This window comes from Lichenostomus cassidix, chromosome 1, assembly GCF_008360975.1.
Source record: "Lichenostomus cassidix isolate B80296 chromosome 1, HeHo_3.0, whole genome shotgun sequence".
Classification (NCBI taxonomy): domain Eukaryota; kingdom Metazoa; phylum Chordata; class Aves; order Passeriformes; family Meliphagidae; genus Lichenostomus; species Lichenostomus cassidix.
This window is the reverse complement of record NC_139479.1, coordinates 19,040,026-19,057,525: the sequence shown is the minus strand read 5'-3', so window position 1 is coordinate 19,057,525 and position 17,500 is coordinate 19,040,026. Positions and strand designations below refer to the sequence as shown.

The window sequence follows — 17,500 nt, the reverse complement described above, 5'->3', positions numbered from 1 at the left end:
ATTGAGTCAAAGATCACAGGGGAGAAGACATGCCTTATAAAGTCTTCTTTCAAGACTTGCATTATCTATGTACCTCAACACCAACAAATGTTTACTCTTGTTTTACATCCTCAAAACTATGCTTATCCAGTATTTAATGTTGAAGGTCTTTCATGTTATGTAGTATATTCCTACTGGTATAAAGTTGGTAACCAACACATTGTTAAGCTACTAAATAGTAGCACCTGTTAAGGATGTAAACCCACTGGATTATTAAAAACCACTGTAAATCCATGCACCTATTCATGTTTATGGCCCATACCAACATTATCAATGACTAAATTATTAACATAACAAATTAGTTCAGAAAAAAAAAATAAAGCAAAAATTACGACTTCTCTTTGGTAAATAAAAAGGTCTTTAGGAGGTGAAAGGAAGCTATCAGGTCCAGGTAAAGAAGTGTCTTTCATTATGTTAATATAATCCTAGAATATGATCTGCATATTTGCATACCAAAGAGGCACAAAACCCACACAGAATGTGCATGTGGATTTCACCAGCAATCACCGAAAGTTGTAGACACATGTGGAGCCACACACTTTAATCTGAAAGTATTTAAGTTATTTAAACCTATATTTCAGTTTCTTTTCCATGTTCAAAATTCTGTGTGGGAAGGACAACAGACAAGCCTTGCTCTCCATACTTGTCATTTCTTGATTGCAGTCCATCATTAAAAAAGTTCCTCCACAGCTGCGCACAGGCACACACAGACCGAGCGGAGGGAGGGATGAAGGAAAGTGTGAGATGCCTAATTCCTGCCTTGGCTCTGTAGCAGCACAGGAATCAGCATGAGAGAAATGTACACCCAGATGGGTGTGAGGCCACTTGCTTGGCCTCAATGTTCAGCAGGAGCTCTGCCTCTGCTGGCAGTGAGGAGAGCCTCTGAAGCACCCTGAGACCTGGCTGCCCACTGCCACCTCAGCCAGGGCATCCTGCACAGGGTCAGGCTGCTGGAGCCTCCCAGCTACCTGGGGGGAGATGTGCCAGAAGCTTGCTGAACCGTTGGAATGCCACAAGATCAGCAACAATTTTGGCTTTGTTTCCAGGATTGCACTGCCTGCAAGCCTGGTGGGAGGCAGTGTGGGAAGAGAGGGGCCGGCATTCGGCTTCCCTGGCTGGACGGGCAGCTGGCATCCCTGAAGCCAGCGCAGATAAATGCACCTCCTGTTAGTGGATATGGGAAGGGCTTTTCACAATGAAAGCAACCTAATGAAAAGTAATCAACAGCAAAGCGCATGCAAAGAATGCCTGACATTTCAAACAGCGCCTGTGTATGTGAAGTCAGCATTAAACCTTGCCAGCTGCCAGGAATAAAGCTGCAGGTAGATGAGAAAATTCACCTAAATAGTACTATACGCTGCATATTCCTTGTTATAGATTTAGAGAAATCCAAACACAAGTGAGGAATTTTTTCTTAAATAAAATCTGATCCCTTTTTACATGGTGAACAAATGGACATGGAGATCTGTATGTGTATCTCATAGGATTAGAGATCACACATCTGCCTTTCCCAACCACTGACCAAACGAGGACTTTACCATGCAACCTAAGGGTTCTTTCCTTCCCAACCACACACTGCTTGATCAAAAAAACTGAAAGGTAACACTGACCTTTAACTTGTCATAGCGGTCACTTAAAGCTGCCACCTGATGGTCACGGTGTCGCCCGACCAGTTTACACAAGGCACAAATTAACTGGTCATCAGTCACGCAGTACATGTTAACTTTCTCATCCTCGTGCTCCAGGCACATTAATCCCCTGATGTGCGAGTCCGGGATGGGCTCGATGAGCCGGTGGCCAGTGAATGGCTTCTTGTTGGGGTGAGTGGCTTTCAGGCACTCCTCGCAGTAGGACACCTCGCAGGTAACGCAGGTTTTCACTGCCTCCTGGGCAGGGTCCTGGTCGCAGAACTGGCAGAGCACCTTCTCGCAGGACGACATGCTGTTGTTATCGAACGCCCGCTCCCGGCGGGTCTCGCTGGGGGAATTGGGCCCACTGACCGAGGCTTTCTGAAACCTGTCGATGATGTTCTGCAGGGTGACGTTGCGCTTCAGCCCGTCTAGACCGCGCTGGCTGAGGGTGATGACATAGCGGCAGGTCGGGCACTGGAAGGCGGTGATAGACTCCACCGGCTCGTTGGTGGCGCAGTGGGAGACCAGGATGCGGTGCGCGCAGTTGAAGCAGAGGCTGTGAGCGCAAGGCAGCAGCAGCGGGTCTTCAAACAGCTCCAGACAGATAGGGCAGGTCAGTTCTGACTCCAGTGTTTCCATCTTCAGGCAAAGCTTTCCTGTGGCGTCAGCGAAATCCAGGGAAGCTGATCAGCTATCTGGAAACACACGTAAAATTCGATTAGGCAAGAGAAAACATGAGGGGTCAGCCGTGGGGGGTTGTCAACTTTCGCCACTGCTCCCTGGTCTATCAACCCACCACGCCGGGCGGGAGAGCAATCAAAAGTTTTCAACCTGCAAATACACACATCAAGGTATTTAAGCTGTTTTTTCCCCCCGTCTGTTCACTTGAGAATGAAAAAAACCCAAATGTTCTTGATTGTTTTTCTCTTTCCCTTTCTCTCTCATGCAATCAAGGAAAACAGCAGATGTTTTTGTGCATTATTAAAACCCAAAATGATGAGCTTCAAACAGCCTATTACAGCAAAATTAGATTTCTTTTTTAGAGGCTGCTTTTGGCTTCACTCATCTATTAGTTAAACTTTTAAAAAAACCATTTCACCTTTTCATAGCATTGTCCAAGGTTCAGTCCAGAGTATTAGAACTCCTAAACTTAAAATCTCTATTAACATTAAGAGAGTTGTTTTATCAGGTTGAAATTTTCACTTGCTATTATGGCAATAGCACAGCATTTAGAGTACATGCCTATGTTTACTTATGCAAATATATGTATATGGATATAAACATAAGGAATAATGTTTCTAGGAAAGCATGTGATATCCTACATATATGTATGCTATATACCATATACTGGTATACACCTATGAATTTCAAGAACACATGCAGCTGTATTTATATGCACCTATATTTTTGTGCATATTTACCTATATACATATGCCAAAAAGTATATCACATATGTGTTTGCAGTAAGATTGGTATAGCCAGGGGAGCACATAGTGTTGTAACTGAAATGCCTGAATGAAGATGAAATAAGTAGATGCCAAACGGTAGTTTAGCCCAAATTTGTGATGATCCTAACCTCTAATACAAGAAAAGCATCTAGACAGTAAGATAGTGTGTGTTTTCCTAGGAGGAGTTTGTGGGATTGTGTAAGTATCCACTTTTTTATGAGTATTCTACTGCCAAAACATACAAACTATGGCTTGCTTTAGTGACCTTATTAAACCCCTGAAGAGGATTTGGACTAGAATCAATGATTTTTTGAATGGAAGGCATGGGATTTTCTGGAGAAGGCAGCAGTATATCCCCATCAGAGATCAACTGAAACTTCATTTTGCTTCCTTTCCTGTGCTCAGTGTTACAGAGAGTGGTTTTGAAAGAGTCGCCCTACGCGGCTCTCCCTGCCTAAGCTCCCATCAAGGGCTCGTCACTGCTGCAAGCAGACAGGTCAGTGAAGCAGAAGCAAAAGCTATGCTTCACACTCACAGAGCTGTACCTCTTCACAGTACAATCTATTTAAGCTTTGTTGCTCATAACTGAGGACGGCTTCCGATGGCACAGCTGCATCGTCGTTACACTGTAAAGTCATTGTTCAGTTGTGTGAACTCTTGACTCCTCCCCTGGCCAGGGAGAAGGACAGAAGGACAAGAATCCCCCACAAACAAACCTTGATTCATTAAGGGTGAGAAAAGCTCAAGGCTCATTAGCAGCCTTGGGAACCAAGCATGCTTGAATCTTCTGTACTTCATGACAATTAGCGTGGGGAGCGCGGTGGCAGCGACAGGAATGCTACCTATAACCCCAACACAAACCAAAGCAAAAAGGAAAGTTCAGCAAACAGAGGCAAGGTTCAGACTTCACCATTGGTATTTAGTCCTCCTTGCTGTGTGGGAAGATCAGCAAGGCGTCTGTTCCAGAGCTATGCTTAGAAATTAGGATACTTTGCCTCTCTGCACTAATGCGTCCTTTTATTCTGCCAAGAAATCTGAGCATTTGAAAAAGGCACTGACCCCATCACAAAATTTGCTTTCCTGTATCTTCCATGATGCTGACCTTATTTGAAATAAAGTTCAGTTTGCCAGAGACTAATTCATTTATAGCTATCCATCAGCTGCCATAATTGCACGGTGCATCTGGTCAAAATTAAATGTCTGGGAATTTAATATAAGCAGGAAGACAACTCCCCTCTCAGCCATAGCCATACAGCACAGAAGAGATTAAAGCCTTTTCTGCAAATGAAGGCCAGTTTGTCTTTCCTCCTCTTCACTCTCTGTCTCACAGAAGTCTCAGAAGATCAAAATCTCATTCAAGGTGTTTGAATCTCTTCCACACCACAACTGTCTACCTCATCATTCACTTATTCTGCAGGCTGAATACTACACTGGAAAAGGGAGAAGGGGATTTGGGGTTGGCAGGAAACAATGTTTAAAGAGACAAACTAATCATTGCTCATCTCTTGGCCCTGTGAAAACCTGCCAGCCTTTCAGGTTTGTTTCTTAGGAGCATTTTCAGAATACAGGTCTTTCTTCTATGCTAATCTTTCTGTACAAAATTCCTTCTGCTGCTCCATGTGCCAAACAATTTCATTCGTTCTGTTTCCTTCTTAAAGCACTTTCTTTTTAAGCAAAGGCTTTTTTTATGGTACTCATATAAAGGAGAGGTACAGATAAACAGCTAGAAGCAGCAGAAAAACATTTGCATCACTGCCTCATGGAAAGACATTTGAAACACCATCGGGGCTCTACACAAATACCACCATCTCAATTGATGACTAACTCTAATCTATCTGACCTGAATGAGCAGCAGCTCAACCCTAACTAATGCTATTCAGTATGAGCAAGGGTGCCAAAATCTGATCTCAGACTGTAAATGTCTTGGAATAAGAGCCTATCTTCCAAGGTAAACAAAGCTGAGCACAGTGATAGAAACCAAAAAATTATATTTTCCCTGTTTTCTTTTGCAGTTGCAAATAAGTCAAAACACGCCACATCTGGGACTGAATAATGAATCCTTTAAGAGCCCCTCACCAAAGAGGGTCTGCATTTTCTGGACAATCAAATGATTACTCTTTAATCCACTTCAGCTCTGCTTTCGCTTTTAAATATGTGCCTAAAGTGCAGATCAGTGTGCTGATGTTCCAGCTACAAACTCTTTCAAACTCATTGGCCCTTGCCTTAAGGTTTCATATTGAGTTTGTTTTGCTTTTTCTGTTGAGAATGGTAGAGAATCCATAGCTACAGAAAACTGGAAGACTAGGCAGAAACACAGTATGCATGGTTTATATATGCCTATGGTTATATTCCATATTCAACCCAGCTCAAAAATTGAAAGACACATAGCCCCCAGACACAGAAAGGAAAAGAAGGGATTTCAAGCACACAACTTCCCATTTGCAAAAATATGGAACTACTGGCAGAAAATGATACCATTACCAAAATGTCATTGAAATGGCAAATATTATTTTCTTTCCACAGGAGGTACTTTTAAGAGTAGATATCAAAATAATAGTGATTATAAAAAAAATGTTATTTAAACAACAAAAATACACTTAAGGAACTCTGAATTTGTGACATCTCCCCAGGCACATAATGATTAGTTATGCAGTATGTTGTAAACATGCACTAAATGAAATCCCAGCATCAGTGTAGTTCATTGCAAAACTTCTAACATTAGTGGAATTAGCATCTCTGTAACTCTGGTTACAAGCATGACATATTTTGTAGGTGGCATTAAAACCTTTGTTTGCCAAGACATAACCCAGCAGCAACAGCGGTATAATTTCTGAGATAATATATTTAGGAAGGGAAGAAAAATTTACTGCAGAGAAACACTTGCAGCCAGAGAAGGGAGTGAGAGTATGTGAGAGAAACAGCTGTGCAGAAAACAAGGACAGTGAATAAGGAGAGGGAGGAAGTGCTCCAGGTGCAGATTTCCCTGGAAACTGAAAAGAATAAGATGAATGTGTCTTTACAAACAGATGGTATGAATCTGCTTGTAGATAAGGCCAGGGACTTGTAGACAGGGAAGTAACAGGACAAACGACCAGTTTCAGAAAATGTCACCCAAGGTTGTGCTAAATTCCTGAACTTCAAGAGGAAGAATAAAGACTTAATAGAGTTATGTTATACAAGGGGGGAGGGGGGGCAGTGGTGCACATATTTAAGGGGCACATATAGTAGATGAATTGGGAAGTCGGTACCTTCCAAGTACCTTGGCCAGTGGGGAAAGGGAGAGGGTGATGAGACTGGGAAAATTACGATAAAAGGAGGCTGCGTCCTCCAACAGTTTGAGTGACCCCATTAGGAAATGCCCACTGGCCCTTTGCTCAGGAATAAAGTTACAGGACTCCTCTGTCCCCTTTTTGGGCATAAACCTCTGGCGACATGAATTTTTCTGCACGAACCCATGGTGGAGACCATAGTGAGGCAGGCCATCCCTCAGCAGTCTGCAAAGGTTCACGGTGGAGCAGAGATCTGCCTGTGGCCCATGCAGGACTTCACACCAGAGCAGGTGAGTGCCAAAAGGAGTCTGTGACCCAGTGGGAAGCCCATGCTGGAGCAGATTCCTGGCAGGATTTGTGACCCTCTGAGGGACTCGAGTTGGAAGAGCCTGTTCCTGAAGGACTGGACCCTGGGGAAGGGACCCACACTGGAGCAATTTGTGATGAACTGCACTCTGTGGGAAGGACTCATACTGCAAAAGTTCTCATAGGAACTGCTGTCTCCAATGGGAGGGACCCCACACCAGAGCAGGGGAAGAGTGTGAGGAGTCCTCTACCTGAGGAGGAAGAATTGGCAGAAACAATGTGTAATGAGCCAAGGGCAACCCCCGTTCTGCATCTCCCAATGCTGCTAGGAAAAATGAGGCAGAAAAGTCAGGAGTGAAATTAAGCCTGGGAAGGAGGGGGGAGTGTAGGGAGAGGTATTTTATTTGTCATTACCCTATCCTGATTTGATTGGTAAAAAGTTAAAATAATTTCCCCTAGTAGAGTCTGTTTTGCCTACGACAGTAGCTGGTGAGTGATCTCCCCCTGTCCTTATCTTGACCCACAAGCCTTTCATTATATTTATTCTCCCCTGCCCAGCTGAGGAGGGGAGTAACAGAGCAGCTTTGGTTGGCACTTGGCATTCAACCAGGGTCAACTCACCACAAATATAAAACTACACTTATAAATGAATGTGTCAAAAATTCTAGTATATTGAGTATTTTTGTCAGTAAAACACTACAGAATTCTCTCCACACTGAAAAAAATCCCTAGCTATTACAATAAAGTTAGCAGGCAATGTTTTAGCATGCCACTCAGTGTCTCCTGCTCTTTTTCTATTCCAGCTGATGTTACAACCTTCAGGAAGGTGAGAACAGAGCCTACCAGAAGTGGAAAAGCAGTGGAAACCAATGTCCTACAAAACTTGCCTTTGCACCCTTGTAAAGGTGGAGCTCATGGCATGAATTAAAGCTGTTTCATTTAATTTTAAATCATAGTGAATTCAGTGCCATTGTAGGAAGAAGCAGCTGTAGGCCATTCCAGAAATTTTAAGCATCTTACTAACAAACAGCACTGGGCAAAAGAGATGGACTTGTGACATATTCCAAACTTCCTTGAAAATTCTCTCTAGTAAAATCACAGTTTGTAGTGGTTGGGTGAATTTTAGCCAAACTATGCTGAAGCAGTAAGGCCATTTCAACTCTGGTCCTCCAAACTCAGATACAGGATGGACACAAGACCACTGGGTAGTTTAAAGACTGAACACATGAAGATTATGAATTTTTTGTTGAAAACACGTGCCAACTTTTTCAGATACTAAATGAAATTTATTAAATGCCCATTATATGAGTATGAAAATAATTTCAATACAAAATATAAGTATGAAATGCAATACAATGTCTTATGCATGGATGTGTCCAGACATGTATGTATCCTAGGTTTATAGTACAGGGGGAATTACAGTCAATACACACACTATTCCTGAGTAATCCATGGAGTGCTTAAGCATGTTACTTCCATAACATACAGCTGTATTTTTCAAAGTGGCAACATTTTTCTGTTAAATGCACAATAAAAGGAAAATTTAAAATTTTTGTTCTTGTTATAAACCTGCTATAGGCTATAAAAAAACACCCAAACTTCAATTCCTTCTACTAACAGTAAAAAAAATGCAAACAAACAAACAAAACAAACAAACCAAAAAAAAACACAAACAAAAAACCCCCTACTATTCTTTCTGCCATTTTCTATCTTTTTCCAGTATATACATAAAATCATCTTGGGAACAACTTTTCTTTCCAACAAGTGAATGTGATTGTTCCACATTCCATTTAATCAGCTTTTCAAATGCAATCAAACCAATTAACTCCTTCATAGCCCAGGTAGTCCCTAGTCCATTACAGATTTTACCTTCTGCAGCCCAAAAATTGAAGTCTGTGAGTACTCATGATGCTAGCAATTGCCAGCAGCACCACTAGTGAGATATTCATCCAAACAGTGTGGTTTGTGTGAGTTGTATAAAAAGAACTAATAATCAAACATCAGACTTTTTCTTTAGAATGTTTAATGGAAACTTCTCTACCAGTAAAGAAAGCAAGCTGCACACACCCTGAAGCAAGCAAATACTTGTTTTCCCACCGGCTTTTATCAAAGCAGTGAGAATTGATAAATATTCAAAGGATAGTGTCTGTTCAACAGCTTCCGATATGCAAAAACAAATGTTCAGCATGAAAGAAAATTACTAGTTCATCCTATTCATACATTTTCATTGACAGAAGAATGATCATCTGCCTTGTCTAGAAGTTACATGCAGTGTTTCCATAATGTTGAGATAGTTGTTTGCAACATTTAAATGAAATCAATAGAGAAAAAGCACACCTGCTATGCTGTTTGCAGTGATATAAAGACTTGACAGCATCTCTTTCTGGTTGAAACATATGCTAGTAGGAGAATATATTTTCAAAAAGATGAATCCTGTTATGTTATTCAGCGAGACAAGAACATCTCACAGAATTAAAGTTTTTGGCACAACATCACATATTCCTTCTCAAGAGAGATAACAATAACTAAGGTCAAAAACTAACAGACTAGAAAAAAAAAGATTATGTCCTGTAAACCCCAAAGCAATCAATAAATTGCTGATTTAATATTATATATAGTAATATATCAGGTACAATATTGCACATGTGCACATAAACCTATACTACTATACACTTGGAATGCTTTTTGGCCTTTATATTTTATGTTTTTGCAATTCCTGTAGCTTTACATTCTTTAGACACAAGATTTAATATTTCCTCAAAATTCTTCAGGGGAAGGAAAGAAATGAATTGTTTAATCTTTAACACATGTGAATAAGCATTGACCTCCAATTAAATTTATGGTTGAAGGTCTGTTCCAAAAATGTCCTCAACTAAATTCGCACTCTTCCTTTGAGAAACTGGTATTTATTCAAGTGTACATCATAACTCCATAAGAACAAATACCGAGTTCACATCTTGGTCTGGATGCTGGCAATATGGAAAACTACAACTGGACCAACCTCAGAAACTTACCAAAAGGGACAAATTGCTACATACCACACTGTTCTTTTTTCCTCGCTCGTTTCAACCTAAGACCTTCCTAAATATAGATGCCACTCCACAACAAAAGGAAGGTTAAATAATTTTACCCACTCAAACCCACCATTTTTATAAGGTTTTGGTTGCACAGTAGAGCTGGGAGTCTCACATTTCCCCAGCTTAGATGACATGGTACACCTTGATTTTTAGGGTAGATGAAACGGCAACAGAAATACTCAGAAATTATGTGTTCTAACACATTCCCTCTAGTCACAAGTGATCACACAAGAGATATATTAGTTCAGCATGGAAACACTGGAACCACTGAACTACTGCAGCTTCTCAGAGGAGGTCTTGGGGTGGCTGAAAGAAATAACTGCATTCTCTTCCCACCAAGTTGTTCTATGAATTCCTTCCCCACAGCTAAGTAAAGGGAACCATGGATACTACTTAAGCTCATTATCATGTCTTCACCCAGATAATGACATTTTAAGTTCTAAAGGAAGAACACCAGGGTCTGTTTTTTATCAAAGAGAGTATTTAAAGTAACAGCAAGAAATGTGCCAGGAACTAGCACAGGTATGAGGGTGTGACCTCATCCATCACCTAGGATTCTGAACTTAAACTAGCTGCAAGATGTATTTTTATGAACAAAAGCTCCTTGCTTTTATAATCATATTACAAAATACCGTGTTAACCTCTCACTGTCCTACTCCCTGGTCCTCATGTGTGATCCTCAAAAAAAAGGCTACAAAAGATTTTTTACTTTTTCAAAGGAATAAGCACATGTTCTCGGAGTCCTGTCCTGCATATTTGCAAAGAATAGAAAGAGATTTTGGCTATTGTAAAAAAAACTCCTACTGTCTAACACTGAAGAGCTCCTTCTAATTCATGTCTGCTGTACTCTCAGTACACTGAACTCCCCAAGATCAATGGTGTATTTAAAAATCAAGACTTTAATCAGGTCATTAGAAGGGGAAATTAGCTGTGAACCGTGGGAAGGTGGAAGATAAGGAACAAATTACATCTGTGCTCTGAAGGTTATCTGTTTTAGACCTCTGACAGAAACCTCTGTCAGTGGTGGAGGAAATACCCAATTCAGGCTTCCTGGGCCTGAGAATAAAATGGGAACCAGCAGGATGATTAGTCCATTTGGAAGCAGAATTCTCCCACAGCCCCTCGCCAGACCCTGAGTCCTGCTCTGAGAGAAGTTTGGACATTTCCCATCCTACTGGGGTCACCAGGGCACCATGGGCATGCTTCTGCCACCACAGCTTGGGGCACCAGGCTCCTGTTCTTTGATAGCAGAATGATTTTTAGGAGCATTCCTCAGCTCCATAAACCAGAACAGAAATCTGGAGGTACCTGGTGGCAAATCACCAAGAAAAAAAAAAGAGAATCCAGTCCCTCTCTCTTGCTGTACCATGGTTCCTAAATGCAGGCAGTGGCATTCATCTGAATGGATCTCTGTAGGTTCCCTTAGCAATCAACAGAAAAAAATGGCTATCTTTAAGGCCAACTCATTTAAACTGTTTGAGATTATCTGTAGTATTAAATTATGTGTGCTTTCTAGGTATGCTTGTTTTATTCCAGCTATAAAAGGAATTTAAGAATCTAAGAAATTAAGACTACATAAACTAACAAGTGTTCATGAGCTTTAAAAAGAGATAATGGAGAATCTAACATCTATTCTTTTTTATTTTTATGTGCTCAATAATCAGTTGTTAAGCCAAATTTGCTTCCAATAAATATCTTCGAATCTGCTTAATTTCTATTGTTGTCTAGTTAAAAATCCAAGAGGAGACACAGGAAACTGAGTCGAGTTGCAGGAAAATGATCCCAAAGAAACCTCTTTCCAGCTGACACCACTGAGTGGGGATTTTTCTGCATTTGGATAGCTCTGGCCCCTGCTGCATCCAAAAGGCATGTGGACAGTTCCTGAGAACCAGATGCAATACTCTGCACTAAATCTTATGACCAGCCTGCTTGACATCACAAACCTAACTTCAACTTCTGTATTTTATTCATAGCTTTTTTGACCAATACTTTGTCTTCCTATTCTGGCAGGTCATGAAGCAGGTGAAAGACCCCCATCCTTCCTACTGCTCATCCCAGTCCATCTTCCCATCCTACTCAACCCTGTAACAGGTTTCAAAGGGTTAAGTTTCTCCCACTCACTGTACCAAGGAGTGTAGTAACTAGTTTTACTAGTCCTTTCCCCAGATTTCTTGGCATTACCAAATGGCAGCATTAACCCAAATAACCCAAAATAGTTAGGGCATGTATAAAACAGTGCCTGATTAAAAATTCTGACCCTGACAAAACAGGACACAAAATGAAAGCTGCAAAATCAACTGAGAAGAAAAAGTAGTACAGAATTGTATTTGGTGGTTAACAAGCTGCAGTTTTTCTGCCCCCAAGACACCCAAGGGTTTGGCATCCCAACCCAGACTGTGTAGTGATACCATCCACTCCTTACAATGAGATACAAAGTCTTAGTCCTTATGCTTCCCTAATAAAGCTAAATACTAATAAGGTGACAGATTTCCAAAGCCAAATTTGCTTTCCATCTCTCTTGAGGACTTCCTGTTGTTTTCTGTAAAGAACTGGTAATGCTTTATTGCTAACCAGAGACATGCCCACATGTGTTTTATTTCTTAAGAACGTGTTACATAGCAGAAACATACCACAATAAACCCTGGTGACCTCAAATAGTCTCATCTATGCATTCACATCCTTTAAAGATATTGTACTTTAAAGGCTTTTTAAAGACCTGAGGCAAAACCAATCAATATCCACATCCACGTAATCTTGCCTCATAGTTCTTAGTAACCTGTGGCAAAACTTAATTACTTTAAACTAAGAAATTAAGAGCAGAAAGGGGCTGTATTGTATCAGCAATGCAATTTGAAGCCTGTGTTGCTGCTGTACAACAGCCACAAGAGCATCACATTTATGCTCACTCTGCAGAGTGAAAGGTTGTCTTTCTGAGCTGTCACTACAGAGTGTCTGTTCCTTAGAGTCCCAGTTTCCTCCAGCCCCGAGATATGGGTGGTGTTTGATTTGTACAGTGTTCAAGGAGATCTTGATCCTGGGAAAAGCCATGCTGAGTAGCCTCATTAAATGAATGGCAAATGCTTTTTTTAGTACCCAGCTATGGCTGTGCTCTGAGAACACATATGTGTATGCATTTACAAGTGCACATGGAGCGGATTCAGAACTACTTACTAGTTTGGTTGAACTACTTACTAGTTTACTTGAAATCCTCAAATTGTCCTGCAGATAATCTTTGTAACATCCCAAAAGGGAATAGGAAAAAGCAACTAAAATGAGCAATTGCTTCTGTATAGATGTATCAATACTGCCAATAGGCCTCTCAAGTAAAAGATTCTTCATGTCACTCACAAAATAGCTTGGTAGCTTTTAAGAAAGAATGGAAAGAGTAGACAAAAGCTTTATTATATCCCTTTAGACATTCTTCATCAATGACATAAAAAAGTCTCACAGTTTATCTCAAAAAAAAAATAGAACAAAATTGTACATTTCCTGTCAGCTGGCAAGCAGGTCAGTGTTACTGTAATAACTAGAGTAGCACTTGAGAAAGAATTACTGCACAGCTTCCAGCTTCTTCTTCAATACCTACTTTCAAACATCACTGAATGTCATCTTATCCTGTTTTTAGACAATTGATTGTCTTGAAATATTTTACTGGGAAAATAACGTGATAATTCTGTACCTCTAGACTATACATGCTGCTGATTCTCCTAAATGCATGCTGCATTTTGTGGGCTTTTGTGGATACCGAATTTGCATATAAAATAACCGTAATGACCAGACCATTGGTCTGAGCATACTGGTGCCAAACATACACCCTGTGAAAAAACATCACCTCTCAGCCATCATACTTGAAGCATGTCACTGCTTTAGGTTATGTAACTTCATCACTTACAAATAAAGAAATGGAATTCGAAAGACTTTGTGCATGGAGTGAAACAGGCTGCAGGGAATGATCGTATTTTTAAAATTCTTCTCATGTAAACATGTATCTCAGCCTTCATCTGTTATTTTAAAAACAGAATTATAATGTTCCAGATGTTGTTAACACTATGCAGATGCTAATGCCCCTTTATCTCTCTAACTGGTTTTATGTCAACTAACAAGACAAAAAGTCCTTGTTTGAAAACACAAGATGAAAAATGTTCCATTTTTTCCAGTACCAAAGATAATTCATCACAGCAACAGAGCAAACCTCAACTCCTCCCTACGACTGCTAAACACATTATAAAATACTTCCTAAATTACTTGCCATGGCAAGCCTACACATATGCATCTGCTCCTCTCCCACAAAGCCACCCAGCCGCATACCCACCGCTGGATCCCGCCCTACATCTTCTGTGGGGAGCATTGCTGCGGAGACAGGGACCACGCTGACCCTCAGAAACCACCAGCAGCCCAGCTGGGATGGGCAGCAGCAGCCACCACCGTCCCAGCAATCCTGTGGCAGCACTGACTGTGTCTGCAACTGCGAGACGGTCGTGGCCGAAACACAACAGGAAAATCTCCCCTACAATTGCAGGAAAACTCGCTCCACCTAACCGCCTCCGCCAGGATTCGTGCTCCCAAAGCCAGCCCTTCGTGCTGCGCCCGCAGCAAAACACCTCCTCTCCCTCCCAAGGGCCAGCCCTGGTGGGGTGAAGGCAGGAAGAAATGGATCTTCTTGCAGAGCATCCCAGCAAGCCACGCAAGGGCCGTGGTGGGACAGGCTGGCACAGTTTGGGGGAAGGTGAGCTCAGCCCTGGGGGCAATTAGCTCTGAGTGGCAGCAGGCAGCACCCAGACCTGTAAGGGGAGGCTGGCTTGGGCTGGCCAAATCTGCTGCAGAAAATGTTCCAAAAGGAGCATTTCCAAACTTGCTGTTCTCCAGAATGGCAGAACTCTGCATGACAGGCTTATGGCAAATAATTACTTCATTGTTTTTTACTGTTTTCTCCAAATATTATTCAGAAATGTAACAGTGCAAAGTCTAGCAGGGGTTTGCCAAAAGTGAGGACAATCTGAGAGAGTACAGCATCTGTGTGAAAGACTTCTCTTCCTACAAACACCATGGAGACCCTGTGTTCTGAGATTCACCAGGTGAAACACAAGATGATAGCAGATGCTTAATTTTTTTTTCTTTTAATTTCACGTTAACTTGTATGTAAGCAGTGGACTTCAACAGGAAACTGCAAATGGTTTACCAAAGTGCCCAGGAGGAATCCTGACTGAAGTCACACCAGACATTTGGTCTCCAACAAAGGTGTTAAAAAATCGCACAAAGTAGAAACAGCAGGAAAAAATTGCTTCCTTGTGTTCTCCGTTTTTCATGTTGCAATGCCCTCTTTCATACAATGGTAACACAACAAAGTGAAACAAAACATACCTCAGACATTTGAGCATAAGGTTGCAAATCCACACTTGTCTTAGATTTTTCTTCCATGGAAGAGCCTGCACTTTGTTCTTTTGAAGCAATAAACAACTGTTGTGATTATTTAATTTCCTATTCATTTCATTCCTTGAAACAATAGACCAGAGCCCATGTGTAAATGCATGTTCTTCATAAGGTTTTTAAAGGTTTCTGCTGGCAACATCTATTAACTTGTGTGTGGAATAGCAGCTTCTAACAGGCCAATGGAGCATGTAGAAAGCAAGACAGATGTGCAGAGGGATTATGATTATTAGAACCCTTTTCCATTATATTAGACATCCATGGATAACCTATAGTCAAGTCAAGTTAAAAGCAGCCCAGTAGGAGCCATAACACAAGTCCTAGACAGAAGAATTTTAGATTCCTCAACACATATCTTGTCCTTGACCTTGCATTAAACAGCATCATGTAGTTTCTTTGGACTGTCTCTCCAGCCATGCTGGTTTATACTCAATCCAGATGCATTTGTGACCAACCAGCCCAAACAATTCTTGATTCTATGATTAGCAGATGCTGTTCTGCTCCTCTCTTTGTCCACAGTATAGTTAGTCTGCATTTTTCATGCTCTTTGCTTACAGACAGCCAGCCACAGTGTGAAGCAGCTTCAATGAACAAACATTCTTTTATATTTAAATCTTCTTAACCAATCATAAAAGTGATATGAATCATAAAAGTGATACCAGTTCCAATACTCTTAATTTTGCTGATACATCTGCCTTAATTCCTGCATGTATTTTACTTCAGTTTGAGGGTAACAGAGTATGTGTTACAATAGACAGCACTGACAGAGATATCAGAACTTAGACCCGAGGATCTCTCTGTGATGGTTTGTCAGCAAAGGCTTCAGACTACTTTTCACTGCTTATGCACATTTATATACATATACACATGGATGCAAGTGAATAATTATGAGTTCAAACCCATGGCCTCATAAAGTTGTACTTGGGTCACTGATGATGCCAGCTTGTTTGAGTTACCATTCAAGAATCTCAGCTTAAGACAAAGAAGACATCTAACAAATATCCTCTGATACACTAATCTCCCTTCTTCCACTTTTGAACTCGTGTGTGAGCTATAAAATAGATGTCTTCTAGCCTTCCTCCTCTGCAATACCTATTGAAATTCATGAAAACCTCAATAGAGATGTCTTCAGACATGGAGATGGATTCTCGTATAGCAGAAGGACAGAGATATGACTGAATATAATCAAATTACCACAGTTTAACAAGATATCATCTTTAATGCTCAGAGCCAACACAGCTGTGCATTTGCATTCTTATGATACCCACCAAGGGCTTCGGTGAATCTTACTAAGGAAACAAAAGGTATTTCAGCCACCAATAGTTCCTTTCTGCTGAAGGTTACCACCTTCACCACAGAATCAGTAGATTAAGTGCTGAACCATGGCTTGTGTGTTTCTTTGCACAGTACAAACTACAAAAAATGATTTCTTAAAGGCTGTATGGTTGCAGTAAATTACAGCAGGGAAAAGAAATGGGTAGCTAGTAACAGTAATTCCTTAAACTATGTCAAAAGATTCACTAAATTTCAACTAGCAATGTCCCTAACTCAAACAGGATGTGAAGAAATTCAGTCTAAGACTCTGAGCTAATATATTACTAGAGAGGTAAGTTACTGTATCTAAATTTAATATAGCTCAAGGCTCAGATACTTAATCAAAATCCCTCTATTGACCCACAGTAAAATTATCCTTTCATCACTTGTGGGTTCTAAAATTATGTATTTCTGATGTCAGAGTCTCCAGAACATATCTATTTGCTGTGCAGCCGCTCTTTCTGCCAAATTCAGTTAGCTCTTCCTGGTGAAAGTTTGGTCAGTGTGATCCTGTTGTTTAAGGGAACATAGAGTATGCTACCTCGCATTCTGCCTGACTCACAGCTGGGCTGTATAGTTAGAGTGTTTTTCTGGCTTTAGTGCTTCTTGCAACCAAGAAACAGAGCACCTTGGGAGCTGCAGCAGATCAACAATAGAACAGAAACAAGCAAGTGCCCAGTTAGGTTGCAAGAAATCGTATTTCCATTAAATATTCAAAATTCTAGAAAAAGATAATATGAGGACTGACTGGGAGAAGCAACTTAGATGGAGCACAAAATCATAATCCAATGTTAATCCTGAAATTCACTGACCCACAAGCATCCAGCACAGCTTTTTGATGGGTTCCATTGTATCGCTTATAAGTCAAGCATAGATAATAGATACCTTGGTAAAAACAGTTGGACTTGAGAATTGGTGCACGTGCTTTTTAAGAAAGGTAGAAAATAAGATTTTTTTTCTTGCTAGATTGGAAATACTAATATGCAGTT

At 40.8% G+C, this 17,500-nt stretch overlaps 1 protein-coding gene across 6 annotated transcripts in view; it reads right to left on the bottom strand.

The window, feature by feature from the left end:
* MID1 (midline 1) overlaps positions 1 to 17,500 on the bottom strand; it is a 237,430-nt gene that overhangs the window by 92,099 nt on the left and 127,831 nt on the right. For 5 of the 6 annotated variants that reach the window (XM_085052263.1, XM_085052283.1, XM_085052300.1 and 2 more), the window contains exon 2: positions 1,650 to 2,365. In XM_085052263.1, coding sequence (XP_084908389.1) covers positions 1,650 to 2,309 — 660 coding nt within the window. In that variant the 5' untranslated portion in view covers positions 2,310 to 2,365. Of the gene's footprint in view, positions 1 to 1,649; positions 2,366 to 14,082; positions 14,239 to 17,500 lie in introns of those variants that run through there. The other variant, XM_085052272.1, reaches the window with a different exon arrangement.